Source organism: Mycetomoellerius zeteki, unplaced genomic scaffold (assembly GCF_001594055.1).
Source record: "Mycetomoellerius zeteki isolate Tzet28-1 unplaced genomic scaffold, Tzet1.0 scaffold232, whole genome shotgun sequence".
Classification (NCBI taxonomy): Eukaryota; Metazoa; Arthropoda; class Insecta; order Hymenoptera; family Formicidae; genus Mycetomoellerius; species Mycetomoellerius zeteki.
The window spans coordinates 759,942-774,140 of record NW_017257208.1 but is presented as its reverse complement, the minus strand read 5'-3'; the positions used below and the strand labels follow the sequence as shown (position 1 = coordinate 774,140).

The 14,199-nt window shown below is 34.4% G+C and overlaps 2 protein-coding genes across 3 annotated transcripts; one reads left to right on the top strand and one right to left on the bottom strand.

The window, feature by feature from the left end:
- The first annotated feature begins 605 nt into the window (after positions 1-605).
- On the top strand, positions 606-5,550 carry Rsf1 (Repressor splicing factor 1). Of its 2 annotated transcripts, none has more exons than XM_018449188.1 (3): positions 606-816; positions 2,672-3,262; positions 4,444-5,550. In XM_018449188.1, the coding sequence occupies exons 1-3, from the start codon at positions 641-643 to the stop codon at positions 4,469-4,471; spliced, it is 795 nt and encodes a 264-aa protein (XP_018304690.1). In that variant the 5' UTR covers positions 606-640; the 3' UTR covers positions 4,472-5,550. The 2 variants fall into 2 exon arrangements, with proteins under 2 accessions (XP_018304690.1, XP_018304689.1); XM_018449187.1 differs by having other exon boundaries at positions 2,669-3,262.
- A 1,548-nt stretch (positions 5,551-7,098) lies between these two features.
- On the bottom strand, positions 7,099-11,020 carry Zw10 (Zeste-white 10 kinetochore protein). The gene is made up of 10 exons (XM_018449056.1): positions 10,668-11,020; positions 10,061-10,263; positions 9,185-9,986; positions 8,963-9,111; positions 8,651-8,754; positions 8,359-8,534; positions 8,067-8,273; positions 7,859-7,996; positions 7,656-7,789; positions 7,099-7,437 (listed from the first exon to the last, which is right to left on the bottom strand). Exons 1-10 carry the CDS (start codon positions 10,702-10,704, stop codon positions 7,225-7,227), a joined length of 2,163 nt encoding a protein of 720 aa, XP_018304558.1. The 5' UTR covers positions 10,705-11,020; the 3' UTR covers positions 7,099-7,224.
- Positions 11,021-14,199: the final 3,179 nt, after the last annotated feature.

Genomic DNA, 14,199 nt, shown 5'->3' with positions numbered 1-14,199 from the left:
TCTTATTTCAAGACCGTCTTAAGTAATGGCTGCGTTCAGCAGAACGTTTGTTTTGCAACTGTTGGAAGTTTCCTTCGCGCTAATTGGATCATACTTTTAGATCTAGAAGAATGGTCCTATCTCAGCAGACAATCATAAAACGGTTGCAAAACTGTTGAGTCTGCTGAACGCAGCCATTGTCTTAAGACGCTAATGCGGCTTTCTGATTGGTTCATGACACCTCAAGGCTGAACTTAAGACGGTCTTAAATATAATGGCGAATTCGATTGGAAGAACTAGTGCGCACTGGTGCATATTAAAGCCGTTGTACACTAATTTAATTTAAGTATAAAAATGAAATGCAAATATTTCGAATTATGAAATACATATTTTACCTAATAGTACAATAAAATGTATTAAGTATTTCACGATTTAATCGATCTCTATGTTTATTTATAAACATATCTTTACGTTATTTCGTGTACGACGGCTTTAATGTGCACCAGTGCGCACTGAATGCGTCCAATCGAATTCGCTATAAGATCTGACTATGAATACCGGCCTTAAACCAAGCTTACTACGCGTATTGTAGACGGGCCTTTAGTCCAGCGGCGACTAGTGCGTCTGGGTTGGAGATTTCGAACACGGCCGACATGATTTTATGTGCTGTGAACCCCGGTGGATTCGCTCTAATCGATTGCGCGGTCGCAAACGGCGTTCTCACTTGAAGACTCCAACGACAGATACTCCTTCCTACCCATCTCCCCCGTCGGTCACCGCGGCGATCACGCCGATCGGCGACGAGAGAAACCTATCTCGAGAGGCCAACAACGACAAGTGAGTAATACTGTGGTACCAAAACGCGAATAAATTTTCGAACTCGTTGGCGCGTAAACTCGTCCGTCGCGCTGTTTACTCTGTACCGTCGACGCTTTTTCGCGTGTCATCCTTTCCGTGGAAAGTTCCGCGAGTCTTTCCCGCCTATGACGTCTGCGATCCGATCCAGGGCACCCGACACCTCGCGTCTTTGACCGCCGCGCGTCTTGCCGCCGAAGACAAAAATACCGTTATGGCTGCGTTGTTGTGACCGCTTAGTTATCATTTGTCACTCGATTATTTATCTCGCATCCGTCTCGACGGGATCGCGCAGTCAAATAATGCCGCACGCGCAAGGACAATTGGCACCTGCTTCAAAACAGCTCCGAACATCGATCTTTGTTGAATTACCTGAGATCAGTATTCTTACGGAAACAAAGACCGATTCGCTGTGGCTTATATATACCGAAGAGGAACCCGAGAAGTGGTATCCCGGTCTTTTTCGTGTATCAAACCTCTTAGGGTAATGTACACGTTTTTCTGATTCTTTTCCTTACTATTACATGGGTTAAACAAGAATGAACAATCAAAGTTGATTATTCGTCTTTGTCTAATCCACGTAATAGTATGGAAGAGAACCAAAAAATGTGGACATTACCCTCCGAGATTTGATACACGAAAAAGGCCGGGATATCCACTTTCAACTTTCTCTCTGCTTATACAAAGAACATGTGAACGTAATTATGTATTCTTGATTGTTCCTATTCATCCGGTTCCGCTTATCCGAGCTTGACTTGTCAGATTGTTACTCTATTTGGCACAAAAGTAATAATATTTTACCTGCGCGTCATTTCAAATGTTTGAATATTAATGATACAACAATTAATTTTAACGAATTATAAATATTATGATTTGATTGTTTCAAAAGAGTTGAGAAATTATTCTGAAATTATTTCAAAGAGAAAAATCCAGTTAACATTAACTAACAATAAAATAATATTAATTGTTCTTTTTAGCTAAATTCCTTGCAGTTTATTTTTTCTCTTTTGTTCTCCAATTGGAGAGATGAACCGTTCAAAAAGTTGAAAACGTATATTCACTTCAAGTTAATAACAGTCGGAAATAAAAGAACAGACTTATTGACATTAAATTATTATTAGTTGATCTAGTCACTGAATTTTTTTTTTATAATTGCAGACTTAATAACGTAATTGTATGTGTAACATGTATTACATTACATTTATATTGTTGAGTATGAAATTATAACATTCATGTTATGTTACTGTTAAGTTTGATTCCATCAATGTAAAATTAACTTTAATTTCGATTTAATCTTAGAATTGGAAAAAGATACATTGAACCGAGATTAGAGAGACCCTATGGCTGTGTTCAGCAGAAAAAGCAGCTTTGCAACTGTTGTTAGATTCTTTAACATAATTGGTTTATACATTTAGATCCAGTAAGGAACTAAAGGTAAGACCAATCATATTAAAGAGTTTTACAACAATTGCAAAGCTGCTTTTTCTGCTGTAAACAGCGTATAACAGTTTGGCCAATAAATGACAAACATATGATTGGCCCGTGGTTTTTGTCAATAAGTGAGAATACCGAGAATGAATAAGACAATATAAGTTAGAATGAGACATATAAAAAGAGATATATATACTTTTCTTTCTCCTTTATTTTGCTAAAGATCAGACTACTGTAGAGTCTTTTATACTTATAGTATTATGACCTGCCTTATCAGAAATCCATTTGAGGAAAATAAGAAAAGTCTCTGACTGAAAAATTAAAGTTAATCTTACATTGATGAAACCAGGCCTAGTTGGTGAAATGTTAATTACTATATTATTAACTATTCTATTTTTTTTAGCAGCAAGATGACACCAGAAGGATATACACGCGTTTATGTGGGCGGGTTGAATGAGAGCATCAAGAAGGAAGATCTACAAATGGAGTTTGAAAAGTATGGCAAGTTGAACAAGGTGTGGGTAGCGTTTAATCCACCGGGCTTCGCTTTCATCGAATTCTTCAACATGAACGAGGCCGAATTGGCTTGCTGCAACATGAACGGCATGGAGATTATGGGTGCAAAATTGAGAGTGGAGATTTCCCGGGGTAGGGGCCGTGGCGGCGGTAGGGGCGGCGGTTCGGGTGGTTTCAGAGGAAATCGCGGGGTTGGCAGTAGGGACTTTGGCTCTCGGGGCGGCACTACCGGGGGTTACAGAGGCAGTACTTACGCAGATTATGGAGGCAGCTATTATACAGGCAGGGGTGGCGCAAGTAGGGGCAGAGGTCGTTACGGAGAAGACTATATGTACAATCGCAGCAGTGGGTATGTTACGCGAGACGGATATACGCAGGATGTCTACGGTGGTAGTAGCGGGGACACTGGCGCCGACTACTACACCGGGAAGGATACAAGCACAGCGAGGTATCGAAGCCGCTCTCCCGCCGGCCGTGGCAGGTATTGACGAGAACCCATCTAAATTGATATTGAACTCGTGTCTCTCTCACGTTTATTAGCAAGTTCTTTTAGCTCAAACGTAACAATCTTGTGGGAACTAGGAAAGTACGATCAGAATTTTCCATTAGACTATAATCAGGGATAGGAAGTTAATTTTGCCGTTATTTTTTATAATAAACGATTTGACGTTGCAATTTTTTATGACTGTAACGATAACTAACTACACATTAAAGCTAAGGTTGGAAAAGTCACTTTGAAAAGTAACTTTTACATTACACGTTTACTTACTGAAAAAAGTTGTTTATAACAAATAATGCGTAACTCATTAAAGCAACGAGTAAAAAGTAACGCGTTACAAATGGCGAGTTACTTTTTTCAGTAACGAATAACCTTTCCAACCTGTTACAAGTAACGATTGAATGACTTTCCCACCCTCATGTTACCGTTGCAGTCATAAAAAAATTTGTTATTAAATCGTTATTATAACAAAGTAACGATAAGAAAAGCAACAAGTATGCATTACCAACCTATATGACTATAATTCTGATAATAGATTCTGATGATAGATTCTGATATAGATTCTGTTAAGAGGCATCTCGTGACGTATTGTGATTCTACGATCTTCGTATTCGCTCACGGGTATGCGATGTAAACAGATATTTGAGTTTTACATTTAAAAATTCGTATCATTTAAAAGATTTTTGGGAAAAACTTGAGAAATGAAAAGAACATTTTTAATAATGATTGAGATTTAGGAGAGATTTTAAGAATATTAATTATTAAGATAAGTGAAAAACTAGACAATCGCGTGTAAATGTATAAAAAAAACTATAGACACAGATAAATGATTGTGTCTGAAAGAAGTATCTAGCTCAAGGCAAAGCTTAAACGGATTAATTAACAGAAACCAATTTGATGCGATTCCGCATCTATCTATTTTACGTGAACACAATTGTTGCTTTCTGTCTATTACAAACTACATATATATGGAAGAATTCTACAAATTACATAAAAAGATTTTTATGTGCATGAGGATCAATCCGTTGCTATCATATTAAATATGGCAAAATTCGTTTTAATTGCATGCACAAAAATATCAAGCTACTGTCGGCTCTCAGTCAATGGGAGTCAAAAGGGGGCGAAGTAATGTGACAAACTGTTTTGCACTTCCATGTTCACAGTCATCGTCATCTACGTGAATGCACATAAAAGAACTACGCTGCGTCTTGCCAATCTGAACTGCGGGCCGATCAGCCACCCGCCTCGACGACTTCATTTCTGTCCAATCTACACAGCGACCTGTATATAGACAAGAACTACCATTGCAGTTTGCGCTGTGCAATGTTTTCCGTGCATTGTCCACTTCCATACAACCCGTGGTCGTTGCCGGAGAACATTTTTTATGCTTAAAAGACTCGAAAGTTCCCTTGAAAAAAAAAAAAAACATTCTTCACGTTCAAACCGTGAAACACGAATCGCGAAGTGCGAATAATACTTGAAGAAATAATTAATAGAGCTATTAATCTATAGAGACTATAACATACACTATTTGCAATCATCATTTTATTTTAAACCGAAATTTATCGTGGGTTGTTTTAGATCTCCTTTCTTTACACACATTTTAGATACGTAGGATTTTTTGTGGTCCTTGGTTTACGATTATAATACAGAGTTCATGATCCATTTGCGTACATATAATCCCACCGTTAAAATAGTAGCATCTCGTAATTTTGTTGATTTGCTTGGCTTAGCTACCATTATTTCCAGCTTTCCGATAAGTTCTGAGATTGCGGTACAACGGTTCATAATCTTGTGAATATCATTCTCACGTATTTAGAAACGTGTGCTCGCTTAACGTTCTATGAATAGTAACGATTTTATATGGAATCGGAAAGGAGACAGTAAATCGCGCCAACACTAGCCAAATGCAAACTGCTGCTCGCATATAACAATTAATAATGTGTAATCGAAGAAGAAGAAATAGACATGGTAATGTGTAATATATCTTGAGAATTTCGACGCACAAACGACGAGATTAAAAAATAGCTTGCGAAGCCAAAGCGATTCGCATCGAACATGATATATCTTTCGATATATCTTCCACCTCGGTTTTGTGATATACGTGCAGAAACAGTGCTGCATTTGGAAAGAGATGTCCGAGCATCAATTTTTGTTGTCATTTCAGATGCTCGTAAATAAGAAAGTGATACAAATAGTGGTAATGATGTATATTATCTCCACTGTAAAAGATGGAATTGGAAATTGAGATATTAAACGATTTGCGCTCACTACTGATCGCCACCCTCTGCCTGCCTGCCTGCCTAATTGATTGACTGACTGATTATTTTTTCACAATTTATTATGATAATGTAGTCTGATATTTTTTTCCGTCACTTTACGAACGATTTATTTTTACCAAATACGGATTGCTTAGTTAACGTATACTTGGAGTTTCTACGATAACCAGCTTACAAGCAAATTTCCGTACTATTAAATATGTTATTCTTTATGTAATATTGTGTTTGCGCTGATGTTCTTCGTACATTTTAATACTTTAATCAAACTCCTGATGAAAAAAGAGAATTTCTCGGAATTTGTCGCTTTAATCTCGATATAAAATTTGTATATATGCAAGTTCACTATAAGTTGAAAGCATTCACATAAGTATTTTAATAAAAAAGGAGCAATTAATTTATATCAAATATTAATATAATTAGACGATTACTTAACATTGAAAATTAAAAACTTCAAATTCTTATATGGTTTTCATAAATTAGATGCAAGATAGATTTTTTAGGCAAGCATTCGTGTAGCATTCTTAAGTATCTCAGTGCTTAATTCTCCAATTAATTTTCTTCTTTATTTTAAATAAAATAATTTGATTCAAAATTAAATGTAATTTTTATTTAAAAAATAGAAAAAAAATAAAATGTTTAGGCTAATATGCCGAATAGGGGAGGCAACTTCGATTACCTTAACATATGATGTCAAGGTCATAACTGAGTAACCTCCATCAGGTTTTAGCCATCGTTCATCATTCATTAAAAAGTTATTAACAAAAGAAATTTGAAAAATGATGTCTTCTATTAAATAAAACAAATTTTTGGCTTTAAAATATATTTTACGACTTTCCACGCGAAGCGATTCCCACCCCACCTCCCCTCTGCTTAGGGGCACATGATTTTCCACGCGAAACAACTTGGCGAGATAGGATGAAACTCGCTTCGCATGGAAAGTCGTGTGCTCCTTGGCAGGGGGTGAGAGTCGCTCCGCGTGGAAAATTGTAAAATATATTTTAAAGCAGAAAATTTCTGTTTTATATAGTATAAAAGAGGCATTATTTTTCAAACTTTTTTTGTTAATAACTTCTTAACGAATGACAAGCGACGGTTAAAACTTGGTGGTCACTAGAATCATGATTTTGACGACATATGTCAAGGTCATCGGAGCTGCCTCCCCTATTCGGCATATTTGTCAATATCTATTATATAAATATTTAATATATTCAGTATATTATTTACAAAATAATATTTCTTATTAAAATCCATTTAATATTAATAAAAAAATATTTTTTTAATTATTGGTTACCTATCTATTCAGAACTTAATTTATTAATGCTTTAATTTTAATTGTCAACTTCATTTTATTATCTAAGATTTTTTACGCAATCAATATTTCATTTATATTAATTTTAAATAACTGACAAAACAAAATTTTTAATAACATCCTGTGTATGCGCGTGTATATGTACATGTATGACGGTAAATAGAGGTATAGTATTTTTTATTTTTAATTGTTTTTTCATACAAAAGTATATAAAATTACATGATTGTCTTCTCTCTAGTTGATCTCGTCTTGGGCTGTCTTCCATATTCAATTTTAATACGGAATGTATATGTATGATACAAACTTAATTATTCATTCATGGTTTATATGTATTTGAAATTTTGTATCTTACATTTTTATCTTATAGAGGCTAAGAGATTAGATCTTCTGTCCGTATTCTGGAAGATTGCACGGATCAATTGCTTAACTTGTGGAGCAGCGAACTCCTGTGCTAATGGCCCTTTCCCATTTCCCCATCTGAGTTCGATTTGTTTCAGTGACGAATCAAGTAACTTAATCAGTTCCAAAAATTTCGTCCATTTACGTACATGTTGTTGAATCTGTTGATCCTATAAAGCAAAAATGCTAATTAACATTAAACGGAATAATGTTCTTATGGCTTAACTTTTACAGGAACCAGTTGGAATGCTACTATCTCGAGCAACTTTTTATCGTATCAAATGTATGACATTAAATGCAATAAAAATTTATGTCGTATTAAACTTTTCGTATACAAATATACTTTATCTTTTTGTATTATGTTTTGTATTGTGCATCATATACTTACAGGAAATATCTGCGGCATTCGTTTTACAACCATATTAAATAAAATTACCAGTTCTTCCGCGACTTTAGCTGGAATATCTTCGGCAGATATGACCTTCGTTATCAAATCATCCATCATGGAATTCGTTATACATCCTGTGATGTAAAAAAATTAATAAAATATAATAATGAAGTGAAAAGAATCTGATGAATAGAAAAACTAACCAACGGCTCTACAATAAATATTTATAGGCAACACATCCAACCAGACAGTCTTTAACAGTTCCAATTGTCTGATGCATTGTCTTAATGCACGTTCAGTGCTAGGCTCTAACTGAGGCGCTTGGCTTAATCCTGAGAAACCTAATTATAAACACGTTTTAGCTAAATCTTCTTTTCAACTTTCTTCGTAGCTAATAAATAAATTATAAACCTGAGTCCTTAATGATATCAAAGATAATATTTCTTTGATATTTCATATGATCTAGGAAGCATTGCGATCCAACGTCTCGAAGTATCGTGACCTGATCCGCAAATATTAAGTTCAATCTTTGTACAATTTTTGATAATCTATCTCTGTATTCGTGCGCCAGTGTAAGCAGATGGTGAGCGAGATACATACAATTATTGTGAAACAAAGCTAAAACATAATTGTAATAATAATTACGTAACATTCATTTTATTCATGCTAGAATTAGTTCATTTCTGTTATGTATCATTCTTACCAACTTGCTGCGGTATTGTTTTTAAGAATTTTTTATGATGCTCGGGCACCAAACCAGCATACATTTCGAATACATTCCTACACGTATAAAATAATCTAACAGCGCAAGCATCCGAACTATCACAAGCTTCGTTCAATATCATTTTCGCTAATTCTAGCGTTTCTTGTGCACTTTTGCTAAAATGAATTAGGTAATATTTATATTTAGCATCACAGAATGCTAGGGAAAAGTTGTCAAAATCTGAATTCATAAAATTCATATTACATTCATTACTATTAATTAAATAATGTACCTTATTTGACATTTTGGTAGATGAAATGACATATCGCTTAACTTCTTTTCAATAGATAATTCGCAGTCGTTCTCAAACGCTTTATCTATAAGCTTAGGCGGTCCCTGAAACAAAACAATTGAAAATCAAATGCTCTTTATTATTGGCCGGTATTCAGAACACACTTATAACAATGTTAGCACACATATAATTCACGTTGCACATAGAATCCTAGTAGTACTATAGAATCCTAGAAATAAAAGTACATTCTGAATATAAGCCTATAACTTCTCTCTACGTATTATTTTAATATATCAATAATGAAGTAAATACCTGCGGTTCGTATCGAACGGAATCATGCAGATCTTTTCTCATTATATTTCTAGCTTTGGCTAGTAAATCTTGACATATCCTATTAATGAAGAGTTTATCAATGTTATTTGTGTACTCTGACAAGAAAAGTTGATCCTCGGAAAGGAATCCTGAAATTATACATCATTTAATTTTTTATATTATATAGTATACACTTTTATCTTATGGAATAGACATAAGTACCAATTACTACCAAGTAGTTTTGAAATTCATTAATTGTTTCGACTACAGGTTCGAAGTTTTTCAGATCTGCATTAGAAGTTGGAATGGTGTGAGAGAGGCAATCTGTTATCAAAGGATGAGACAGTTTTTCCAGCAGATGTGGTTGCAATCTTCTCAGGAAAGATTCGTTATCCACTATCAAATTTAAATGTTGATGAAGGAACTTGAAGAGCAGGTTCAAGTTATACAGTACACCTTTGTAACATGGCATCTTTTTTCTCTCCAATATCTCGACGGTAAATACTTTCTCCTTGACGACATATACCGAACAGCGATCATAAATGATAGGTTTGATTATATAATCCATCAGTTTTGTAGAAAATACTTCTAATTCATTTTCAATATGACCCATAATGTCCAATCCTTGCATTAATTCCTGTATATCATCGTATTTGTTTTTAATAGTGATAGAGTTAACCGTTTTGTTATCCTTGATGTCGTTGCTCCAGGAGATTCGATCGTGTAAGAGGCCAGAAGCTTCTATTAAACACGAACGAGAGAGATTGCAGTACTCCTCTTTAATTGCCACATATATTTCGAGATTATGCAGGAGACTATGAGGAGTATTCAGCAGAGATTGCATTTGCTGCAGAGTTTTGGCAGTATCAACATACTGTTTGTCCTTCTGTGCCATTTGTATAGATTTTATGCACTTGTGTAGGCTTATCAGCTGATGGGACAATTGCAGGCTGACATTGGATTCTTTCAACGCCTGAGAGAGTGTCTGCAGCTCTTTTGTTGAACTAGACAATTCTATTTTGATCTATATAATAAATGTAATAATATTAAATATGTTTTATCATGACATTCAGCACGATAGGTGTTGATGAAACATACTTGATCATTTATTCTGTTCTGCAAAATGCCTATTTCCTCCAACAGTTGCTCCGTCTTTTTAACCAAGTGTACATCTCTTGTCAACTTTGAACTAAATTCAACGTAATTGTCGTCCATAAAATCTTTAACTACATATTCTAATTTTGTTATTTCTTTTTGTATCTCGGCGATGTTTTTCTGAAGATTTACTTTCTCAAGTTTACCTGCGCGATAAAAAAAACTGCTTAGTTACATATTTTATTATAAATTTCATGTATAATTATATGTATAAGTACATTGTCTGTAAATGCTACAATTTCTGGCTACAGAAAAATTATTTTCTGTATTCATAAAGCAGAATTGCATTTGATATTCACCAATGACTGTCCAATGTCCATTTCTATGAATATAGATTAATTTTAAACTTGGTTTGATTAACTTATTATATTTTTCTAATATTTTAAAACTAAAAAAAGATACAGAAATAAATTAAACCAAGACTAAAGTAAACCTATATTGAGAGAAATAAATCAATATAAAAAGTAAATCAAACTGAGATTAGAGATTAATCTATATTGATAGAAAAATGGATCTAATTATTATAAACGTGGCAATTTGTAAATACTACCTGCTGTAGCCAGTACATTCACTAAGAACGATGTCATGTTGTTTGAGAATTTTGTGCGGAATACGACAGGTTAAAATTTAAATGTCTTTTCCATCAATCGTTCGAGCGTTTACACTTAAAAAAGCGCAGTTCCAAAATTGTCCCAGGTCGACGATTATAACCTTAATCGGCTGTACTAGAGTTTATAGGAAATTTCGGAGGTCAGTTTCCAATCTTATCCTTTGCGATTTTGTTCAACTAGAAGCGAAGATTAACTCAATAAAATCGAAGCACTTGATCCGTATGACAGAACAGTCGTCTTTAAACGAATCAGGATCTGTTGGTTACGCGAGGTTACACGCTTCACATTTCGCAAATCGTAAATACGTGCGACAGCCGAGTTAAGCGGGGAGCACAGACTTTTGCATAACGCATAACATGTAATGCATAAGAAATTCAATCAATCAGAATTCTTTATTTCATGGAAAGGAAGGAAACGGAGGGCTTTGATTGGTACATTTTCTTATGCATTACGTGTTATGCGTTATGCAAGAGTCTGTGCTCCCCGCTTTAGGGTGCATTCCGTTTCACATGATGTGCATAATGCATCATTTATCCTTGTTTAACATTCGGTGAGTAACAAGGATAAAAGATGCATCATGCGCATTATGCGTGAAACGGAACGCATCCATAGTTGAGTTGGCTCATGTCATCCGCGTGCCACGACATTGGCTGAGTCCGGAAACGTTGCTCGGATGCCTCCGATGCCTCGGATTCATCATTTGTCCTTGTTTAACATTAAATGTTAAACAAGGACAGATAATGAATCCGAGACGTCGGAGACATCCGAGCGACGTTTCCGAACGCAGTCATTTTCGACGGTAAAAAAGAAACGGCGCTACATCCGAGTTTGAATTACATCACGTTAACCGAATCGTCAAAAAGATTTTTAATGTAAATCATTATAACTTTAAATTATTTTATGTTTAAGTACAACTCTGGCTATGTTCCAAATTTACTGTCAGCACTGAAAATGCGACAGTTTACGTGCACTATAGATTTTCAGTACAGGCAGTCGATTTTGGAACATAGCCACAGTGATCATGGAAAAGTAATACGTCTATTTTTTGTTAAAATATTGCGTACATTGCGCGAATTTCGTGTAACAAAGATTTATTACGAACTATAAATTATCGCGAATTGTAACACAATTTGAAATATCTAAGATATAGATGAGTTGTGCGTAATGAATCTAAGAAATAAATCAATAAAGCCTATTCATCGGAGAATGTAAAAAATATAACGAATAGATTATTTTATATTTTTCGTAATATGCGTTAATATTTCGACGGTTAGATAGACGGTTGGCGCACGGCCTTGGGGTTTGTTTTGGCGCGATAGGGGGAGGACGGCGCGTCATGTTTTCGCAGTTCACGCGCAGTTACCGCTCACCGCCGCACCGCCTAGTCATTCATTTACCAACGCTCGTGTAGGCAGGTAGCGTCGTGCCGCTCTTCTTCACATAATCCTCGAGGGGGTAACCACTTAATGTAATCTCGTGGGACAAAGTCTTTTAAATCATTATAAAGTTCATATGAAATCCTATGCATAATTCGATAATTATATATGCAATCATGAGAAATCATTGTATAATATTAAATAAAATCGTATATTTTACCAAATTATTTCATATGTAGTGGAAAAAATTATTTGTAATCAGATGAAATCATATGAAATCATGTAATCTGTGGGACAATGTTTCAGCTAGTGGTTACCCCCTCGTAATTCCTTTTTGAAACCATATATGTAATATTAGAAGTATCACATATATGTTTGAAACATACTTATTTGCGACAAATACTATACCAGATAAAACGAAACGTAGTGCTTTAGATTCTAAAAACTTATTTGAAGTATTAAATAAGGAATATAAGTTAGAAAAAGCTTTTTTAAAATAATATAAATATACTAAATAACTGCTTTATTATCTTTATTTATAAAATACGTATTTTAAATAAATTGTTTCAAATACGATCGATCCTCTGACTGATACGACTTATTTAAAAAGTATAAAATAAGTTCCGAAAACTTATTGAAAGTATTGCTTAAGAAGCAGAAAAGGTTATTTAAAATAATAATTAATTAACCGTTTTAGCTTTTTTATTAAGAGTATATATTTTAAATAATTTTATTTTAAATATACGACTGAGACCTGTATATTAATATATAGATAACTTGATTTTATATGATAAAACGTATTGATACATGATAAAAAGTATATAATTTATAAATTAGTATTTTTCGTCGCGGAATGAAACAATTTCTTATATCGATTTTCTCAGAACTTATTGTTAATTTTTCGTTAGTTTTAACGACGCGGCGAGTTGTACATCGAATGTAAGAATAATTAAAGCTAAAACCTATTAATCAGAGAATAATAAAAATGTAACGAATAGATTATTTTACTTATTTTATAATATGCGTTAATATTTTCACAATGAGATGATCAGCGCGTGGCCTTGGGGATTGTTTTGGTGCGGAAGGTCGGGCGACGTGAGGCGGCATGTGGTGGCACGGGGTGGAATGGGGTAGAGCGCGGGGTGGCGCGTCACGTTAATGCGAAGTCACCACGCAGTCATTCCCTTACAGAGGCTCGTACAGGCAGGTAGCCGTGTCGCGTGCCGCTCTTCTTTACACTTCTTTTTGAAACGCGACAAATGCTAAATATAATATGAAACGTACTTTATAAATACTCACACTATACGATTATTAGCTTGCGCGATTAATTATTCATAAAAGAATTAAGATAACAATCATATATCATGGAACAGATATTTCGTACGATTCATTCATTTCGCGGAATCAAAACGCGATGGAAAAATAGAATTTATTACTATTTCGCGATAATTACGGACAATAATTATTTTTGTTTAATGTAACATTTTTGTCTCGCTTGAGTACAACTCTCGATTATTCTTCGAACGTATCACACGAGTCATAAAAAAGCAACGTTAATAAATACTCTCATGCAAATAACGCAATTTATACGATTCCTACTTTCACAATTAATATAATTTGCGTAATTAATAATTAAATTAATTTTTCGTTTTCGTGCATCCTTCGTGATATAATAAAATTGAGTGTAAATTATTAGTTTGAAATTATTTATCGGTAATAAAAGAAATATTTCTCTTTTTTATTAATCTCTAGCTCATTCTATTGACTCTAATCATATCTTACAGACATCGTAATAAAAGAGATTCAGCCTTTTTATCTGCTCTGAATTTATTTCGCAATTCAATAGCGAATTGACATGTTTTTGATATTCATTTCCAAAAGTTAACCGATAAATGCACAGTAGTATAGATAATAGATGTATATTACATTTTTCAGATCAGATTATATATATCTTCCCTCTCCCGGGTACGACCTTGACGTGGTGGGAGGGCTCAGTACCCAGAGGATATACGCGAAAAGAACGGTTTTTCTTAAGAATCTAAAAATTTTCGAATCTATCTGAATGATATATCTAGATAAAATTTTAGATATTGAG